This window comes from Lathamus discolor, chromosome 11 (genome assembly GCF_037157495.1).
Source record: "Lathamus discolor isolate bLatDis1 chromosome 11, bLatDis1.hap1, whole genome shotgun sequence".
In the NCBI taxonomy this organism is placed as follows: domain Eukaryota; kingdom Metazoa; phylum Chordata; class Aves; order Psittaciformes; family Psittacidae; genus Lathamus; species Lathamus discolor.
In genome coordinates, this window is record NC_088894.1 from 5107045 (window position 1) to 5124870 (window position 17826).

At 44.1% G+C, this 17826-nt stretch overlaps 2 protein-coding genes across 7 annotated transcripts; one reads left to right on the plus strand and one right to left on the minus strand.

Moving 5' to 3' along the window:
- Positions 1 to 791: 791 nt before the first annotated feature.
- Positions 792 to 8640, plus strand: SERINC3 (serine incorporator 3). Its single transcript, XM_065691692.1, has 10 exons — positions 792 to 900; positions 1325 to 1486; positions 1873 to 2066; positions 2861 to 2940; positions 3651 to 3788; positions 4639 to 4808; positions 5538 to 5628; positions 6021 to 6198; positions 6580 to 6807; positions 7719 to 8640. The coding sequence occupies exons 1-10, from the start codon at positions 862 to 864 to the stop codon at positions 7855 to 7857; spliced, it is 1419 nt and encodes a 472-aa protein (XP_065547764.1). The 5' UTR covers positions 792 to 861; the 3' UTR covers positions 7858 to 8640.
- TTPAL (alpha tocopherol transfer protein like) lies at positions 7259 to 17766 on the minus strand. 6 transcript variants are annotated; one of them, XR_010615394.1, is made up of 6 exons: positions 16409 to 17033; positions 15498 to 15691; positions 13526 to 13636; positions 11287 to 12803; positions 9422 to 9476; positions 7259 to 7547 (listed from the first exon to the last, which is right to left on the minus strand). XR_010615394.1 is itself a non-coding variant. In XM_065691697.1 (5 exons), the coding sequence occupies exons 2-5, from the start codon at positions 16845 to 16847 to the stop codon at positions 12528 to 12530; spliced, it is 1020 nt and encodes a 339-aa protein (XP_065547769.1). In that variant the 5' UTR covers positions 16848 to 16861; positions 17714 to 17766; the 3' UTR covers positions 8807 to 12527. The 6 variants fall into 6 exon arrangements, 4 of the variants coding, with proteins under 4 accessions (XP_065547769.1, XP_065547768.1, XP_065547770.1 ...); XR_010615393.1 differs by having other exon boundaries at positions 7260 to 7547; positions 9422 to 12803; XM_065691697.1 differs by lacking the exon at positions 7259 to 7547 and adding an exon at positions 17714 to 17766 and having other exon boundaries at positions 8807 to 12803; positions 16409 to 16861.
- Between the last annotated feature and the right edge of the window lie 60 nt (positions 17767 to 17826).

The following is a 17826-nucleotide window of genomic DNA, read 5'->3' on the forward strand; positions in this document are numbered from 1 at the left end:
CCCAGTGCTTCTGCAGTGACTCAGGTGCAACTCATACAGCTTCAACGCAACCTTGGCACGGACATGACGCTTGTCACCATGCCTGGTGACACCTTGTCCCCTCGGGTACATGGGGGGGTCAGTTTTACCCGTGCAGACAGGGCACACGGTGCATCAGAGAGCCCTGCAGGCTATGGGTGCTCAGGGGCAGGGAGACACAACACATTCAGCTTCATTAGCAGAGGTTAGGCAGAAATCCTTTAATTGTGAGGATGCTGTGGCACTGGCACAGGGTGCCCAGAGAAGCTGTGGCTGCCCCATCCCTGGCAGTGCTCAAGGCCAGGTTGGACACAGGGGCTTGGAGCACCCTGCTCCAGTGGAAGTGTCCCTGCCCGTGGCAGGGCTTGGAGCTGGAGGAGCTTTAAGGTCCGAACCCGACCCACTCCGTGGCTGTGAAATCGCGTGTGTGCCGCTGACAGCCCGGCGCTGCCCCGGAGCCACGCGGCTGCCATGGCCGAGGCACCCCCGGCGCCTCAAGGTATCGAATGGGTGCCTGGTCTGCCGATCAGCCTCAGTCATTGGCTGTCCTGCTGGAGGAACCGCCCACTCGCTGACGCTTTAGACCAATCAGCGTCCCTCCTCCTCAAGAAGGCGGAAGAAGCGTTCGTAAACAACAACTCCCCCTCCCTCGCCCTCCGCCGTCCCTGCTCGGACTCCCGCTGGAGCTCGGCTCTATCCTGCCTTCTCATTGGCGGGTAGCCCCCCACCTCGAGCGCTGACAGCCAATGAGAAGAGGCGGCTTTTCAACGGTGGCCTCCTGACACCGCGGGGTGGGGCGGAAGCAGGAAGTGGGTGGAGGGGCTCGGTGTGGGTGCTGCCGCCATGGGTGCCGTGCTCGGGGTGTGCTCGCTGGCCAGCTGGGTGAGTCGGGCAGCGGGGGCTGCCGCACCGCTTCCCCGGCGCATCCCCCGCCTTCCCGGGGAGCGGTCCGGAGCATCCGCCGGGGGTCCGGCTCGAACCCGCGGTCTGTGGGTAGAGGGAGCGGAGCGGCCGGGGCTGTGTTGGTCCCGCTCCTGCCCTAGGGGCGCGGGGCCCGCTTGACCGGGAGGCGGGCGGCCGGGGCTTGCCCTTTCGAGGCCGTGTGGGTGCCTGCAGGCAGGCGGCGGGTGCGCAGACCGAGCGCGGGGGGTCAGTTGGTTAGTCACGGGTGTTCTCAGGCCGGGCGTCAGGCGGAGTGTCGATTAAACGGTGGTCCCACATGGAGCTGGGGTGTTTTCCTGCCTCCGTGCCGTGGAACGGCCCGTGCGGGGGGAGCGCCCTCACTGTGCCTGTCTGTGCCTTGCAGATTCCCTGCCTGTGCAGCGGTGCCTCGTGTTTGCTGTGCAGATGTTGTCCCAACAGCAAGAATTCAACAGTGACGCGGCTTATCTATGCCTTCCTCTTGCTCCTGAGCACTACTCTTGCCTGCATTATGCTGGCACCAGGGATGGAAGAGCAGCTGAAAAAGGTATGGAGGCGAAAACACCCAAGTGTGCCTTGTCTCTTGAGATAAGAGACTGTTTGTTCTGAACGGCTTCTGTATGAAATAGCAAATTCAGTGAATGAACATTTTTAAGTACATGCCTGGTCTCTGAAACATGACCAGACTTGGGAGATTGACAGTCGTTTATCAGGGGCCTGGTGCTTTGGTTTCTTAATCTTCCTGGATGCTTTTAGTGGTGATAGGGGGAAAGAAACATGCTAACAGGGTCTGTGCAGGCCAGCTGAGCACAAGGTCTCTTGTTATCAGATCTCCTAGAAGACAGCTGACTGAAAGCCTTAGCTCTTAAAGTGCTTAAAGAATGTAATTGCAAATGCAGATGTAAATTCACAACTGAATGTGTCCTTGTTCAGATACCTGGATTTTGTGATGAGGGGCTTCACATGCACATACCGCACCTGGACGGCTTTGTCAGCTGTGATGTGTTTGTTGGCTACAGAGCTGTCTATCGAATCAGCTTTGCCATGGCAGTGTTCTTCTTTCTTCTCTCTCTGCTCATGATAGAAGTAAAAACAAGTAATGATCCAAGAGCCTCGATACACAATGGGTATGTGTGTGAGCCAGTTGCGTGGTCTGGCTTGTTTCCTCTTTCAAGTTTTGTTGCTGAACACAGAGTCAAATGTTTATGTGTACATTGACAGCCTTGTTTCTTTTGAGCTGAATAGAGAGTAACACTTTAGTCTCCTAAAAAGCTTCCTATTTATATGACATATTCAATGTACTGCTAATCCTCTAAGGTTGGATCACCAAAAGCAGGTGCTCTGGGCACTCCTTTGTATTTACACAGAGATGTTGGGTTTCAGCTAGTTTCTGTTGCCATCTTTGTGCTGAATCTAGTGCTCATTGGGTCAGTCCAACTTGGCAAGCTAACAGAAACTGGTTTCTGATTGGATGGCCCTTCTTTCTCCTCACAATTTTCTCTCTTAGATCTCCCTTTTCCCTTCTCCAAGCAGAACAGTGCAGGGTTAGCCTTCCTGCCTGTGAGGATGAGCTGATACCTCAGTATTTGCTGGGGCAGGGGAACCTCTTTCAGCAAAGCTTTCCAGCCAGTCATTCCCCAGCCTGTCCTGTTGCATGGGGTTTTCTTGTCCCAGGTGTTTGTATTTAGGTGTTTGTCTCTGTATTTGCCTGTGCTGAACTCTGAGGTTTCTGTCAGTCAGTGTCTCCAATGTATTGACAGTTGCTTCTCTCTGACTGGTGAACAACTTTATTTGTAATCCCACTGAACACATTTCTGTTAGACACCCACCTATGTACAGCAAGCTGCTTGCAGATCATGCAAAACACGACTATTGTGTGCAGAGCAAGACCAGTATTTTCAACTTGTGTCTTCTTTTAAAGGTTCTGGTTCTTCAAAATAGCTGCCATTGTGGCTATCATGGTTGGAGCATTTTACATTCCTGAAGGGCCATTCACAAGAGGTACAGTTAATACATCTTCACAGAATTCTGTTTAATTAAACTGTTTCACAGACTTACAACTTATAGTTGCAATAATTAAAGTTACCTTGGAGAAGACACAGATTCTGCCTTGCTTCTTGGTTCATCCAGTATTCTGGTGACCAACTGAAGTATGGCAATAAGGAATCTATTTTCAAGTGCATAGATGTTGGGTATTGACAGTTTAATCCATGACACAATCACTACTGGGCTGGGCCTTCTGGCACTAGTTAGATTAAAGGCAGCTCAGAACACTGAGCAGTGCTAAATACTTCCTAGAGTCATTGAAATATCCGTGCAAGAAACTTTTACTGTCTGGCCACATCAAGGGAACTTGAAGGGGTTGTTGACCCGCAAAGAAATGCGGCATGATGGCACTATATACACAAAGATGTGTAGATCTTGTGTTCATTCTGAACACATGTTGGGCTAAACATCCCCATGCTCAGCCTGACTAGCACAGGCTGCACTTTTGAATAGCTGGGACTCCTTATCTGCTTCAGCAGGATGGAGGCCAAAGTGATTAACAGCATCTGCATTTCTAAACATAGTTTCAGATATTTTCTTTATTTGTCTGCAATATAATTAGGAGCTTTTTAAATTTTTTTTTTAATTTAAATTTAAATATTTTTTAGTTGGGGTAGTATGCAGGTGATGAAAGCTAACTCTGTTTTTCATGTTCCTTTTACTAGCTTGGTTTGTTATTGGTATCTGTGGAGCCGCTGCCTTCATTCTTATCCAGTTGGTGCTTCTCGTGGACTTTGCTCACTCCTGGAATGAGAGCTGGGTTGAGAGAATGGATGAGGGAAATCCTAAATGTTGGTATGCAGGTAGGAATCTTAACCTGTAAAAGACTTGTTTCTGCTGGCCACTGTTCTGCAAGTATCACTTACTAGTTTTCAGACATACCTAGAATTACACTTTGCAGTCTCCTTGAATCACTCCTGTAAACATTTGGAATGAATAGCTGCAGCACTGCCTTTTTCTCGTTAAATAAGATGCAAAATATGTTAGGCTTGTGATTAGCAGATCCAACAGTCTTAATAAACACCACTTGCCTAGTTTGCAGTGTGAGTGCAGAGCTGGTAGCCTGGATCTCTTCAACTCTTAATTTTGCTTTGCTCCCTCCCCTCCTGAGGTCCTCAGGAGCCCAGTTATATCCATGACTGGCTGCAGTACAAGACAGAGTGTGCCTCAGTGCACACTCCCAAGCTGATTGCCAAATGACAAAGTGCTGATTGTTGTCACTCTTTGCTCATAGCTACAGTATTTTGTAGCTTCTTGTAAAGAAATAGCAGAATGGAAATGAAAATGGGTAACCTCTAGCATAAAGCAGGGAATTCAGGGCTTCTAAATAGACTGTGAGAAGTGTGTAAAAAGCACTCTCATTTTGACACCATGGCTTGACATCAGTTAAACCAATTAAACTGCCACTGAAAGGCAGGTCTTATTCTCCTGGTGGCAGTGTTGGCTTTCCTCTGAGCTGCACTGCTTTGTGAGCCAAAGCAGAAATCTAGCAGTACCCAACAAAAATGCATTCTGCTAGTATAGTTTTCTGAACCAGACTTCCACATGAGGAGTAGGGACTGTCTCATTACAGTGGCAGCTGGTCATTAAATCACCTTAGATATACTGTTAAATTACATGGGTATTGTAACAGTTGTTTTTTTTCCCCTCCAGCTCTGCTGTCCTGTACAACTTTGTTCTACGCCTTGTCTCTGGTTTTTATTGTTCTCTTCTATATTTTCTACACAAAGCCTGATGGCTGCACTGAGAACAAGTTCTTCATAAGCATTAATATGATCCTGTGCATTGCTGTCTCCATTGTTTCTGTCCTTCCAAAAGTACAGGTATTATTTTTCTCTGCTACTTTCTTCTGACATAGAAAGCAGGGAAGTAAGAAGGATGTAATACCAATTCAGTCAGGTTTAAGAACTTTAAAATTTGGTTATCATCACAGCTATGCTAGCTAGGAACATTTTGGGGAAAAAAAAAAGTAGCTCCAAGACCAAGGCATTATGAAGTGATGTGTTTCCTGAAGATAGGCTGTTTGGGCAAACATTGTTTTGGGCTTCTGTTTCCATGTGGGGGACTGCTAGCGTGGTTTTAGTGGTGAAGGTTCTGGCAGAACAGAGAAACCTGTTAGGGAAAAGCAAAACAAGTTGGGAATTTATTGGCTTAATATTGTGGCTTTGAAATTATGGGTAAGTGTGTTTAATGAGAGGAAGTTTGCATGATACTTGATTCTGAACTGGCAGTGCTTAAACAAAACACATGCTAGTACAACACTGTGGGGCAAGTTGGGATTAAGTCAGTGAGAAACCATAACTGGGGCTTGGGCACAGAACTGGGTTTGGTTTGCTATTCCTTCCATGTTTGGGTTGCTCACTGCATAAATTGTATTACTCATAAGGTTGCTTTTTTTTCCCCCAGTCTTTTGAACATGAAACAAAGCCCAGTGCATATTTAAAGAAAATAAAGATTCTCATGCCAATAACTGTTGGCAGTAGCGTAAAACTGTCCAACCATAGGTAAAACTTGCCCTTTTGACCTTGGCTTGCTATTTTGTCTTTGAACAGGAACATCAGCCTCGCTCTGGCCTCCTCCAGTCCTCTGTTATCACGCTCTACACCATGTATCTCACTTGGTCAGCCATGTCCAATGAGCCTGGTAAGCAAAGGACTGAGCTGAGTAACATGCTTTGGTGTGAAAGCAGAAGCTGTTGAAGTGGCTCATAGTTAGTTCAGATCACTTTGTGGGGATTGCTGATCTGTCTGGATAACATCTAGTGAGGAAGTAAAGCATCAGATTGCCTCTTTCTGGAACTAAACTTGGGGCATTTGATGGTAACAAAACCAGTGTCAGGGCATTCTCATTTTATTTAATACACCGTTGCCTAGCTCACAGGAAGGAAAAATATTCCATGCCATAGCTGCCTCTGGGGAGTTAAAAGAGATCAGCAGCTAAAGCAAATGACAAAATGCAAGCTTACCTGTCATCTTTTCTCAGCTAAATGCTGGCAGAGCTCATCTGTACCTAATCTGCCTTGAAAACCTTTTCAGAACGAAGCTGTAACCCAAGTTTGCTGAACATCATTACCCAGATGGCTACACCCACCATTGGTCCAGCAAATACCACTGTTGTACCTGCTACTCCAGCTCCGCCCAAGTCCCTACAGTGGTGGGATGCCCAGAGCATTGTTGGATTGATTATCTTTGTCCTTTGCCTCTTATATTCCAGGTGGGTTCAGCACTGCTATCAAATGATAAACCATTGGGATTTGTCTGACTTTTTCAGTTTGAATCAGGGTCTAGTGAAAAATGTACCTGTGTTTATTCATATCCAGCTGCTGTCTCAGGCCTGAGCCCAAATATGGCTGCTAAAGCGGTGTTCTGTTTTGTGGATGTGTTACAAGACCTGGATTAGGAACACTGTTTAATTAGGTTAACAAAAGCTTGGATGAAAACAGATCTCTTTGAGGAGCTTCCTGGGTTTTCAGATGGATTTAAAAAACATTATTTGCTTGTCCCAGACACTCACTGATCTGTTGCTTGTTTTATTAGCAAACATGCCAACTGGAAAAGGAGTTTTTAACCATGTCTGCCTTTGGGTACATTGCAGCATTCGTACCTCAAGTAACAGCCAGGTGAACAAGCTGACACTGTCTGGGAGTGACAGTGCCATTCTGGAGGAGACTGTGGGAACAGGCAGCGGGGCTGCAGAGGAAGGAGAAGTGCGCCGTGTCATGGATAACGAGAAGGATGGTGTTCAGTACAGCTACAGCTTCTTCCACCTGATGCTGTTTCTTGCCTCTCTTTACATTATGATGACACTCACCAACTGGTACAGGTAAGAGCAAGACAGAAAGTGATGGGTTGTATGTACCAGGCACTGTTTCTAGTTGGATAGGAGACTCCCACCCAGCAGGTTAAAGTGCTGTCTGCATCAGACTTGTGTCTTCTCAATTTTTTTGTTGCTGATTTAAGATATAAAAAGGCAAAATCAGCAGCTGCAGTCCTAGTGGACTGCTTCACAGCTGCCAAGGGCAGAAAGTGTGGTTACTATCCTTCAGATAGGCAAGCAGCAGGAAAGAGACTTGTGACATTGGTTTAAAGTGGCCTTCCAGGAAGCTTATCGGAGTCCAGTGTAATGTTACTGGCTCTGGAAAAGATGTGCAGGGACAGCCATATGTGCTACTTAGAGATATGGTTTCGTACATCTGTTTGGATGCTGCTGCAGCTTAAAACTACTTTCCCCAGGACTGTCTTATTACTCAATTTAACAAACACACTTAAAACCACCAGCAGTCTATTGCATAGCTCTCTCATATTTCATAGAATCACAGACTGGTTTGGATTGGAAGGGACATTAAAGTTCACCCAGTTCTACCTCCCAGCTACCCCCAGGGGACACCTTCCACTAGCCCAGGTTGTTCCAAGCCCCATTCAGTGTGGCCTTGAACACTGCCAGGGATTGGGCAGCTACAGCTTCTCTGGGCAACCCATGCCAGTATCAGTTTCTTCTGAGAGCAGCACATCAATATACACAAGCAGGTTCATTTTGAAAACTGGGTACCAAGAACAACAGGCCTATGAAGGAAGGAAGAAGGAAATTGCTGGTTTAGTTGTCTCACCACTCTCCCACAAAAGTTCTTGCATTGGAGTGTCTTGAATGACTGTCCTAACTTCAGATTCTTATGAGAGGTAGTAAGGAATAATGGCAGGTGCCTTCTCTATCTATTAATCGACTTTACTTTTTAGCCCTGATGCAGATTTTAAAACAATGACAAGTAAGTGGCCAGCCGTGTGGATGAAGATAACCTCCAGCTGGTTTTGTCTCATCCTCTATCTCTGGACTCTAGTGGCTCCTCTTGTCCTCACTAATAGGGACTTCAGTTAAATGGCTGAAGCTTATGAAAGTGGAGATTTTTATGCTGAAGGCCAAAATGTTCATGTACTGCTTTAGTTATATGGCCTATGTTACTGTTGCTTATGTTGGTATTAATATGCAGGTGGATAGAAAGTTATATATTGCCTAATGCTTGATGCAGGATCAAAATTAGTATCAGTTATCCATTTTAACCTTCAGTCATGGTTATCTTATTACAGCATTTTTAAAATTCACTATAGCTCTGCTGTCAAAGCACAAAAAGTATCTGTTCTGTCCAACAGCCACAACCTTTCTATTAAAGTGACATTTAGCTAAAATACAAAGTAATATATTTTAAAGAACAGTTATATTCAGCATAATGCACTAATACGCCGAAGCTGCAGTTTCTGGAAGTGTAAGCTATGCTGCTTGATTTCTACATTCCACTGTAAAAGTTGACTGAAATTATACTTACCTTCCCGTGTTGTGGCAAAAACAACCCCTTATTCCTCACCCAAAGAACAGAACTTTGAGGTTAAAAAAAAAAATCTTAACTCTAATTCCTTTTAAGACCAAACTTGCCTTTTCTAAGAGGCAACTTCTATGTTAAGTTCTTTTTTAGCATCTTTGCCAAATATTGAGTGGTAAGTGTATGACTAGCTTAAACAACTTTGATTATGGTGGAAAAATAGAGCTTCAAATTGATTTCATTTGTCTAATATGCTTATAAAAATAATGTATGTGAAATTATTATTTTGGGCACTATGGCATTTGCACTGTAAACTTTTTTGAATAAAGTGGACTAACTACTGACACTGTCCCAGCTCTGTTGAGCAGCATTATGAAGTAGCAGTTATCTCCAATGCAAAATACTACATACAGTGATTAAAATGCTAATAGCTGCTGCAGGATCCACTTGGATGTGACTGGATGTTCTCACCCTGCAGCAAATAGTAGTCATAATGTATTTCTTTTGAAACAAATAGCATCTTCCATGTGGTTCTCAATGTCAAATCCTGTCCCTTGGACTTTGCTCAGGTATAGTTTTCAAGTTAAATTTAGTTCTGCAGTAGAAAGGAACACCTTTCTATATAAAACCATGGCAATTATAGTTGATTGCAACTGTGTGTTTAGTGTGGAACGAAGTATTTGTTGCTATTGGCTTCTATGATAAAATACCCCAACATGACACAAGACAAACGCATTTATAATATCAAATTAGCAGCTGTTACAATGTGTTTAATCACCCAGTCATGCATCAGAAAAGTACATGGGTTTGACCACTCCATTTTATAAAATGCAATATAAAAATAAATTTTGTCAAAATAAGATGTACACTTAAACCACCCAACACCTCTAGGCCTACATACAACAGAAGGCAAAAGTATTAGTTTGAATAACACTATGATTAACTCATGCCAAAATGAGATTTAACAAAAACAATACTTCACCGAGTTCCTGAAGATACCTCAGGGTTTGTAACACCCATTTGCAAGAGTATAAATTCAAGTACTTTTATGTACAGAATGCAGCTACCTTTTGTCCCACTCAATGCCAAAAGCCATGGCTGCCCAGTGCAGTTCAAGTATCTTACCTTATGTGTTGGATGTGGCAGGGATGGCTTATGGACTGGGCAAGGCATATAACCTCTGGGAACAAAGTTAGTTCAAGTGGAAAAAAGAACAGATCTGGTTTAGTGCTGTAAACAAAAAGAAACCAAAGCCCCCCAGCCTGTAAGCTTCTCCTGTCTATTCTCTTATATTCTTTTCCAAATGCTGATATGAGACATTTTGGGAACAAACTGATTTCTTTGCTAGTAAGTGCTAAAGCTCAAAGAACATTCTCAGCTCGGTAGTCAGGCGCATATAAGACAGAGCTGTGCTTTCTGCAAGACAAGCCAAGCACTGGTTAGGAACCTAAAAAGGGGTTAGTGATAGAGCTCAATGACATTGCAACTCAGTGTCTTGAGTTTTAATGCCAAGAAAGAGCAAATCAGAAGTAACAGTTAGATGCTTGATAAAGATAAGCCTGGCTTAGTTCAAGCATCCTGACATCAGCTGTTCAGCAGACAGCTTTAACAAAAGTTCTGGAGGCACAAGACCAGCTATTTTCAGCATTGATAATGTAGCCTTATCTATTATGTTTAAATAATATGCTGTATTCTTAGTTTCTCTGTGAGCAGAGGAGAAAAGGGCAGGGAGAGATGGATCTAATTAGCCTACTATTTAAGGCATGCAAGAGAATATAAAAGCCTGAAAAAGGGTGTAGAAGTTCCTCAGCCTTCTGCTGGCCACAGCTAGGTTGTTTTCTTTTTGAAGGACATTAAATTGAAATCTGAATATTCAGCCTCCCTCTCTGGTAGTTCTATGAGGGGATCAGAGTAGCTGTTCCTATAGGTTAGCTGTCAAAATACCACCACTTCAAACCCTGCAGCACAATTAAGGAAAGCGTATCAAATACCAGTCAAGCCTTCACCTCTAGGGAAAATGGTTCTTCCTATTTTTGTTCTTAATTGTACATAGTGGCTGGAATTAAGAGGCACTAAACACCACTCTCTCTATGTTCTGGCAGTTAAACAGTGTGGGCAGCCACTTGCCTGTCTTTAAGTCCTGGTGCTACATGCTACTGTCTTGCTAGGGTGGCACAAAGAACTAAATTAACCTCTGCAAAACATGCAGCTTGTTCTGGTCAGGGATGAGGAAATGGCTAGCAGTACTCTGACCTTATTTTAAATGGTGATGTTAGGTTTTGTTTGGTCTTCCCCATAATAGTTGCCAAAAGAGGAGTAAGAATTGGCTTATAAAGTTAGCAAAAATCAGATGCTTTTCATCTCTTCCCACTTTTAACCTAAAACAGTTCAAGTGACAAGTTCCCTGATCCCACAAATTCTGATCGCCACAGAAAAAAAGCTTCATGGTCTACCCTTTTTCAAAACCCAAACTCCTTTTATAATGCTTGGATGAAAAGTATGGCATCTGCTTGTCCCTAGTTCTAGAATCAGGTCTGCTGCCAGATCAGGAAGCCATTACAGTGGTAGAGGAGTCTCTTTTTGGCAGTGCAACTGTGCTGCAGGGAGACTGAGAGGAAGACAGACCTTCAGAACAGAGATTGGCACTTTGAAAAATATCTGAAATTCTTAAGATGCTTTAGTTTTCTGTTTACAGAAACAACTGGTACCTATCATGACACTTGGCACTAAATAAAGATTTCAGCCAGAGAAAGTGCTCTCAAGGTAAGTCTCCAATTAGAAGGGATGTTCTTTTTCACCAAATATTGAACTACTGTACCTTGACGTAACAAGCTGTGCTTTCCTGGCCCTAGTGAGGTTTTCCATCCACACTATTACAGTGCAGAAAAACATGTGCAAAGAGTGTGCTAAGAGTTAAGTTCTAATTCAAGACCATTAAACAGACTGAACTTGAGGAGTGGGAACAGCTTATTTAGACATAGGTATCTTACCCTGATTTGACAGCGGAGTCTTAGTTCTGTCTCTAGACAACGACCTAGAGGCACAGGCATTCAAGCTACAGGTAAATACTGCAGAGATGATTAAAGTTTAACTTCGTACAGGAATGGGACAACCAAAGACAAAAGAGGTCAACAAAGTTGAAAACAAAGTTGTAACATTCCACAGAAGAGCCACAAGCACAGTGAACAAAATGCTACAGGAAATTTAAGAATGTGCTTTCAAACAGCCTGTCTGCATTTGGTTTTGCAGACTTAAATCCTGCCCAGGGTAACAAGCTAAAGAAGCACCTTGCTGTCATACATAAAGTATTGCCTTCTATATATCATATGCCAACTACTACAAATCATCCTTAAAATTCCATGTACAAGTTACTTACCCAACTCAACCACAACCAGCTGAAGAAAAGAACAACTGACAATGTGGGAAGGTGGGTGACATAGCTGTTTCTTATCTGGTATGGAACCTCATTGTTTGAAGCTGTTACCTAATCAAAAGCCATAGTACTTGATCTGAAAAGCTTCCTGTTTTCTGAAAATGAAGATTGCTTCTGTTTATAATAGGCTTTGGCATAGATGTACTATTTGATCCTCCAGGTATAGTTTTTCCTACTGCGAGGAAGTTTCAGAGATGATCTCCAGGCTGGTATTTCTGGGTAAGAAAGTTTTGCTCTGTATTAATTTAAGATAAATATCCTTTGAGATATTTCAGAAATACCAACTCACAGTCTGAACCAAGTGATAAAGGACAGGTCAAATTAGACTTCTATGTTTTTAAGCAATCTTCACTGACAGAACTACATTTTGCAGGGTTCAAAAGCTATTTTTTTGTCTTGGATTATTGGTGTTTGCAAAAGGGGAAGGGAACAGATGGTCACAGCTAGTAAATCATTGTTACTTTTCACCTGTGTGGGGAGAGGACAAGAAACTGTCAAGCTTACCATCCTGTAATATTAGGGTTTTTTTCCTTTATCAGTAAAAAGAATAGGCCAGTTTGCATCATTCACATGGAGATTGATGAGCCTTAATATTCTACATAACTGGTGCTCTTTGCCTTTATCCTCCCTGAACTTTGCCCTGCCCCCACTGTGCACTCTTCAGCTTCCTTTGGTTCTACAGTGTAAAGTGCCTTTGTGATCTGTCACTAAACTGCAGGTTTAGGGGTAAGGCAGAGTTCACAGCATCACCTATCAGAACAGATCTTAACTGTGCTGGAAACCTTCCCTTACTGGTTTTTAGTAACAGTAATAGAGCTGAGGCTTCATGCCTCGCAGAGAATCATCACATTGCTTTTCATCAGCATCCCCACTCCCTAGCATGTCATGGGGAGAGCTGTCACAGGGGAGAACCAGCTCTGAGAAATCGTGCTGAAAGTCCTCTTCAGAGGCCAGCAGCAGCTCATTCCATGCAGAGGTGTCCAGCTTCCCTGAAGTACCACCATACTCTTCAGGAAGGATCGCTGGAGGAATATTTTGATGAAGGGAATTCAGATCACAGCCATGAAGAAAAAACTGAAGAAAGCAGAAGATAGCTTTAATAGTGCATATGAAACATTTTCCAGCAAATTACTGAAACAGACAACTAACAAGCTTATTTTGAGTTACAAAAGCAAGTTTTAGAAGTGATGTCCTTATAAGCAAGTGGCAGCATACAACAGTGGGCAGGTGCAGTTAGACAAAATAGTGTTGAAATCCGAGTCTAGTGCAGCTTAAATTCCCCCAAGAGAGACTTAACAATTGCCAGTCTGTGCCAGGCTTCCAAATTCAGCTTGTCACTAGCTTCCTTCCTGGGGCTGGAAGTACTTACGGCCTGTGGGGAAAAAGCATCATCCCACTTCCAGTCCAATAGAATATTCTTGCCATGCAGGATGCCTCCATAAGGGAGAAGAACAAGGCAGGGGCAGCACAGCTTTTCTGTGACACCGCCTCATAAACAAAGAGTTATTGCCAAAATAATCCAACTCTAGGTGTGAAATTAATGTCTTGGATACATACCATGTGTATTAAAGCTCCATATTAATACTATGCCAATATTAAATTCCTCAAAGCTTCTCTCTTGTGAAGAATTTTCCCAACAGGCATATTTTAGGAATTAAAGCAGAAAAGACCAGTTACATCAAGTAAGTGGCACCAACATGTTTCTAGCCGTGAAGTTTTTCAGTATGTTTTACTGCAATGGACAAGCAAGGAACTTTCAAACATAACATTAACGTTAACATGACACAGATCCTTACCCGGTTTGCTAGCTTTTCCTTCAGAAAAGGCTTGATGATTGCAAAAATGCCTTTGAATATGCGAGGTTCATTTATTATGTTAACAGCTTTTATTCGAATGGGGAATCCATCCTGAAGGGCAAAGAATAATGTTATAATGCAGTATATAAGACATTTGTCATCTCCCTGTTTTTAAAACCTCCTGAGACTGACTGCCAGCACAACCCACTGGCTCCCAAACTTTCAGAGGTACCAACATAAATCAATACAGCAACAGAAATGTACCTTGTAATAGAGAACAGTTTTAGGATGCGATCTGAGAGCATAAAGTCAAGAGACAAGAAAACCTTGCATTGAGAAATGTACTGCTGTCACTAAATCCTGATTTCTTATGTTGTTCTTCATCTCCTCTGGCAAAGATACTTAGGTGATCACTGTATTCCCAACCCTGATAAGGGGATGCAGTTAGGAAGTGGTGACCCTGGCTTCCGAGGAGTGTGCCACAATCACACCCAGAGTAGGCTGATTCAGTGTCCAGCTACAAGATTTAGTACCCAAGGTACTCTAAAATGTTTTTCTACATAAGGAAGAAATCTGGTACCACTATTTTTCTGCCATTCCAACTGTTCTGTCATGCTAACTGCAAAGACAAACAGGCTCTGCTGCCAACAGAACACAGTGTCTCTTCCACAAGACAGTTTAAAACAAGTTAGTTTTAGTTACAGGATTCCTGCTGGACAAATACAATTGCAGAAACGTTTTTCTGAGGCAAAAGCTCCTGATCAGCAATTAAGGTCTTGTGCCACAGTGAAGTTTCTTTCCCTTGTAACCAGCTCTACACATACAAAGCAAGCAGTCAGTGCTTGGAGTGAAAAGCAGGCAACATGCACTGCAGGAGTGTTTTTCTCCTTGTGAAGGTCAGTAATTAGCTCATCTTTACAAGATAGGCAGCTCAGCAAGGTTGATGCAACATGTTTATATACCACCTATACCTTTATATGTCCTTCACCATGTTCAGCTTTTCTTTAGAGAATAGCTTCCACTTACAACAGCAGGACACCCATTACTTCCTACTTCAAATTTAATACAGGCTCAGACAGTTAAATGACACATTAGGATCATAATTTAAAGGAGCTCTTATATAGGCATTCATAAACTCACTAGTTTCATCTCCATAACCTTCCCTGATTCCCCCTATCCTTCCTTATCCCCCTCAGATACAGAAAAGATTGTAACTATCCCGGGCCAGAATCAAAGTAATGAGGAGATTAACCCATTCAAGAGAAGTTTTCCTCATCTCACTCCTCCATGTAGTATGGCAGAACATCGAGTAAAATCATGAGAGCAACTTGCCACTTTGGCCAGGTTACTGCTTGCTCCTTTCACCTTCCTACTTTGTAGAACTCCACTTGTGCTACACCCCTGCTTCAACTTGTTCTCCTAATTTTCCTTCCCAACATCTATTTGAGACCTTTTATTCCTCTTTCTCTGCCCCTTAGGCTGAAAAAGCCTCTCTTCCTTCAGGAAATAGATGGAAATCCACCTCAAATCATACCTACTCAAAAGTCCTCTCTGCCAAAATCTTTGCAGCCATTCTTGAACTTGCACTTGCCCAGTGGTTGGCTCCATCTCACTGACAGGAACCATTTAAATAACGAGCCATTCCTCAGCATTTAGGCAAAACAGTGTCTTCTCTCTAGCTGTAAGTCAGTGCTCTCCCTCTTCCTTACCACAACCTAGCAGAACTGCTTTTTCCTGTTCCAACTCAAAGTTTACGTTTCTAATGCAAATTTAGTTTTAGGGATGTAGAAGTCAAAAAAGGGCAAGTGAGGTAAGTTGGCAAGGGTGTTAGAAACTGATTGGGCAGAGACATGTTTTAACTCTGCTAGTAAAAGCCAAGCTCCTTAAGTTGCTGGTGACAGTCAAGAACTCTAGACATAGAAGCAGTCATTTACAATGCACAACCTCATTTTCCCACCGGTTCAGGTCTTACCTGAAGAATTCCAATCACTTTTTTGGCTACAAAAGGACCAAAATGAGACGCCTTAGATAAGCTGACTCCTTTGTAGTCTGCCAGGATTACAATTCCATTCACCTGGGTCTCTTCGGACTGAATGAGTTTTTCTAATGTTAAGTATATGGCACGAATGTTCTCAGTAATCGGATAATTACTGGGTGTCCATCTGTCTGAGGTTACAAGACATGGATGGTAAGTTGGAGAGTAAATATAAGCTAACAATACACATTCTAAAACCTGATTTTCCATTTTCCTGGACTCTTAAACATTTAGCCGCTAATAGCCACAGTCTTAGTTCAGAGCAGCCCTTCTTAAGCAAGAGATAAATGGCAACTCATGTTTACTTCAGGGAGCAAAGGCAACGGTTTTAAGAACCCCATTGTCCATCCAGCACAGCTTATTAGAAGCAGTTTCAGCTCAGAAAGAAAGCAGGTTAATGGAAAAGAGGAGAACGGATGAAGACAAATTTATAGCAAGCCTGGCAGCAGCCAAAGTACATGGAAAGCTCTGATTGTTTACACAGGAGTCAAAGCCACAGACTCCTCTCTCCACTTACTGTCACATGAATTACGAGCTTCTAGTGGCAGGCCAGCAGTTTTAGTTTGAGTTACTACATTAATTTCTCTTGAATCGCTTAATATTTCATCAACCCACCTCCCTGCATTTTCATTTTGACACAACTGCAGTTATTGCTGAGATGGGAAAGGGAACCAGTGTAACACTGGCTAATTGGCTAACGACAAAAGTGTCCCTTCACAAGTTAGCTTTTCAAAGAGAACCTATGTACTCCGTCTAAATAACCACTGTTCACAGCAGCGCAGGGAACACATTTTTGGGCCAGACACACCTTGAAGATGGAGAACAAAGGCATTCATGCATTTTGGTACCTGGGCGGATGCAGACGATGTGGCGTCCCTCAGGGTCCAGCCGAGGCAGCACAGTGACAAAGCCTGACTCGAGGACAGGCTTTATTGCGGATGGCTTCAAGTTATTGAAGACCTCAGGCCAGCTCCTCCTGCAGGTGTGGTAGTTCACCAGAAGCTGAAGAGCCCGATCGTAATCAAACTTCCTGGCTCTGAGGAACCTTAGCAGAAAAGCATCGTCCAGGCAGGTCCCCAGGGAAGGATAGTCTTTGCACACCATATCTCGGAGCGCCTGCACATCACGGAGCCTCCATTCAGGTTTCTCCTGGAGCTCTTCCCGGGCTTTGGTAATGAGATCAGGAGACAACGTGCAAACATACTTTGGCCGATCTGGCAAGAACTCGCTGTCTGATGGAGACCCAGCTGATGGACTCGTCCTGGTGCAGTCGCTGTCTCCTGACATAATGTAGCAGGAATCTGTCAAGAACCAAGCGCTACAAATGACGAACAATCCCATGGAGTAAGAAGCACATTTATTATTTACACATTTATTATATCCTGTATCCCTCCTTCTGGCTGAAGAGAAGGCCCTTCCAAGAACCAGTACTACAGCCAGAAGCACAGTTTAGACATTTAAATCCTCTTGCTAGGATTAGAAAGCACAGGTTTCTCTAATGTCTTTATCCTGCACAGCAAGTAGAGAGCTACTTCAGATGAAACCTCTCCAAATAAATGAGAATTAAAATACAGCATTACACAGCGTCATTGCAAAACACAGCATTCAATTTGCCTTAACATTTATTTCCTATGTGCAATTGGAAACTGAAGCATCCCGCACAGGCAGGATTCTCACAGCTGGTCAAATGACTGCCTCTTGTGAGAAGCCCTCACAGCTGACCCCAGCTGTTTTCGATAACTTCTCTGCGAATAAGTGCATTGATCACCACGTTCTGCCCATGTGAACGTTTGAGCCATTCAGGAGGAGTGGAATTCGGGACCTCGCAGACTGGATGCGCAGGTACGAAAATTACAGGCTCTTCTGCCAGCACCGTGTGGGCATTAAGGCAGGCTCGATCTAGTTATCGTTTGCTGCCAGTACTCCTGAACGGGGATGTGAGCTCCCCAGTCCAGCAGCAAATGGAAAGGGATGAATGAAAACCTACAAACCGTCAGGACCGGCACAATTCTTAGGGCGCTTTTCCAACCACGCTGATTCTATGACCCCCGGCCAGCCGCAGCGGAGCCCCGCACTCGGAGGCCCCCGCAGCCGCTCCGCTCCCTCCACCCCCGGTCCCTACCGCGGACCCCAGGCCCCCGGCCCCGCCGTACCGGAGCGCTCCCGCGCAGCTGCGCCGTGTCCCGGCAGCGGCGCCCCGGATCTGCCGCGGCCGCAGGGAAGTGACGCAACGCCACGTAGGGCAGGGGCGGTGCGGGGCGCCGCG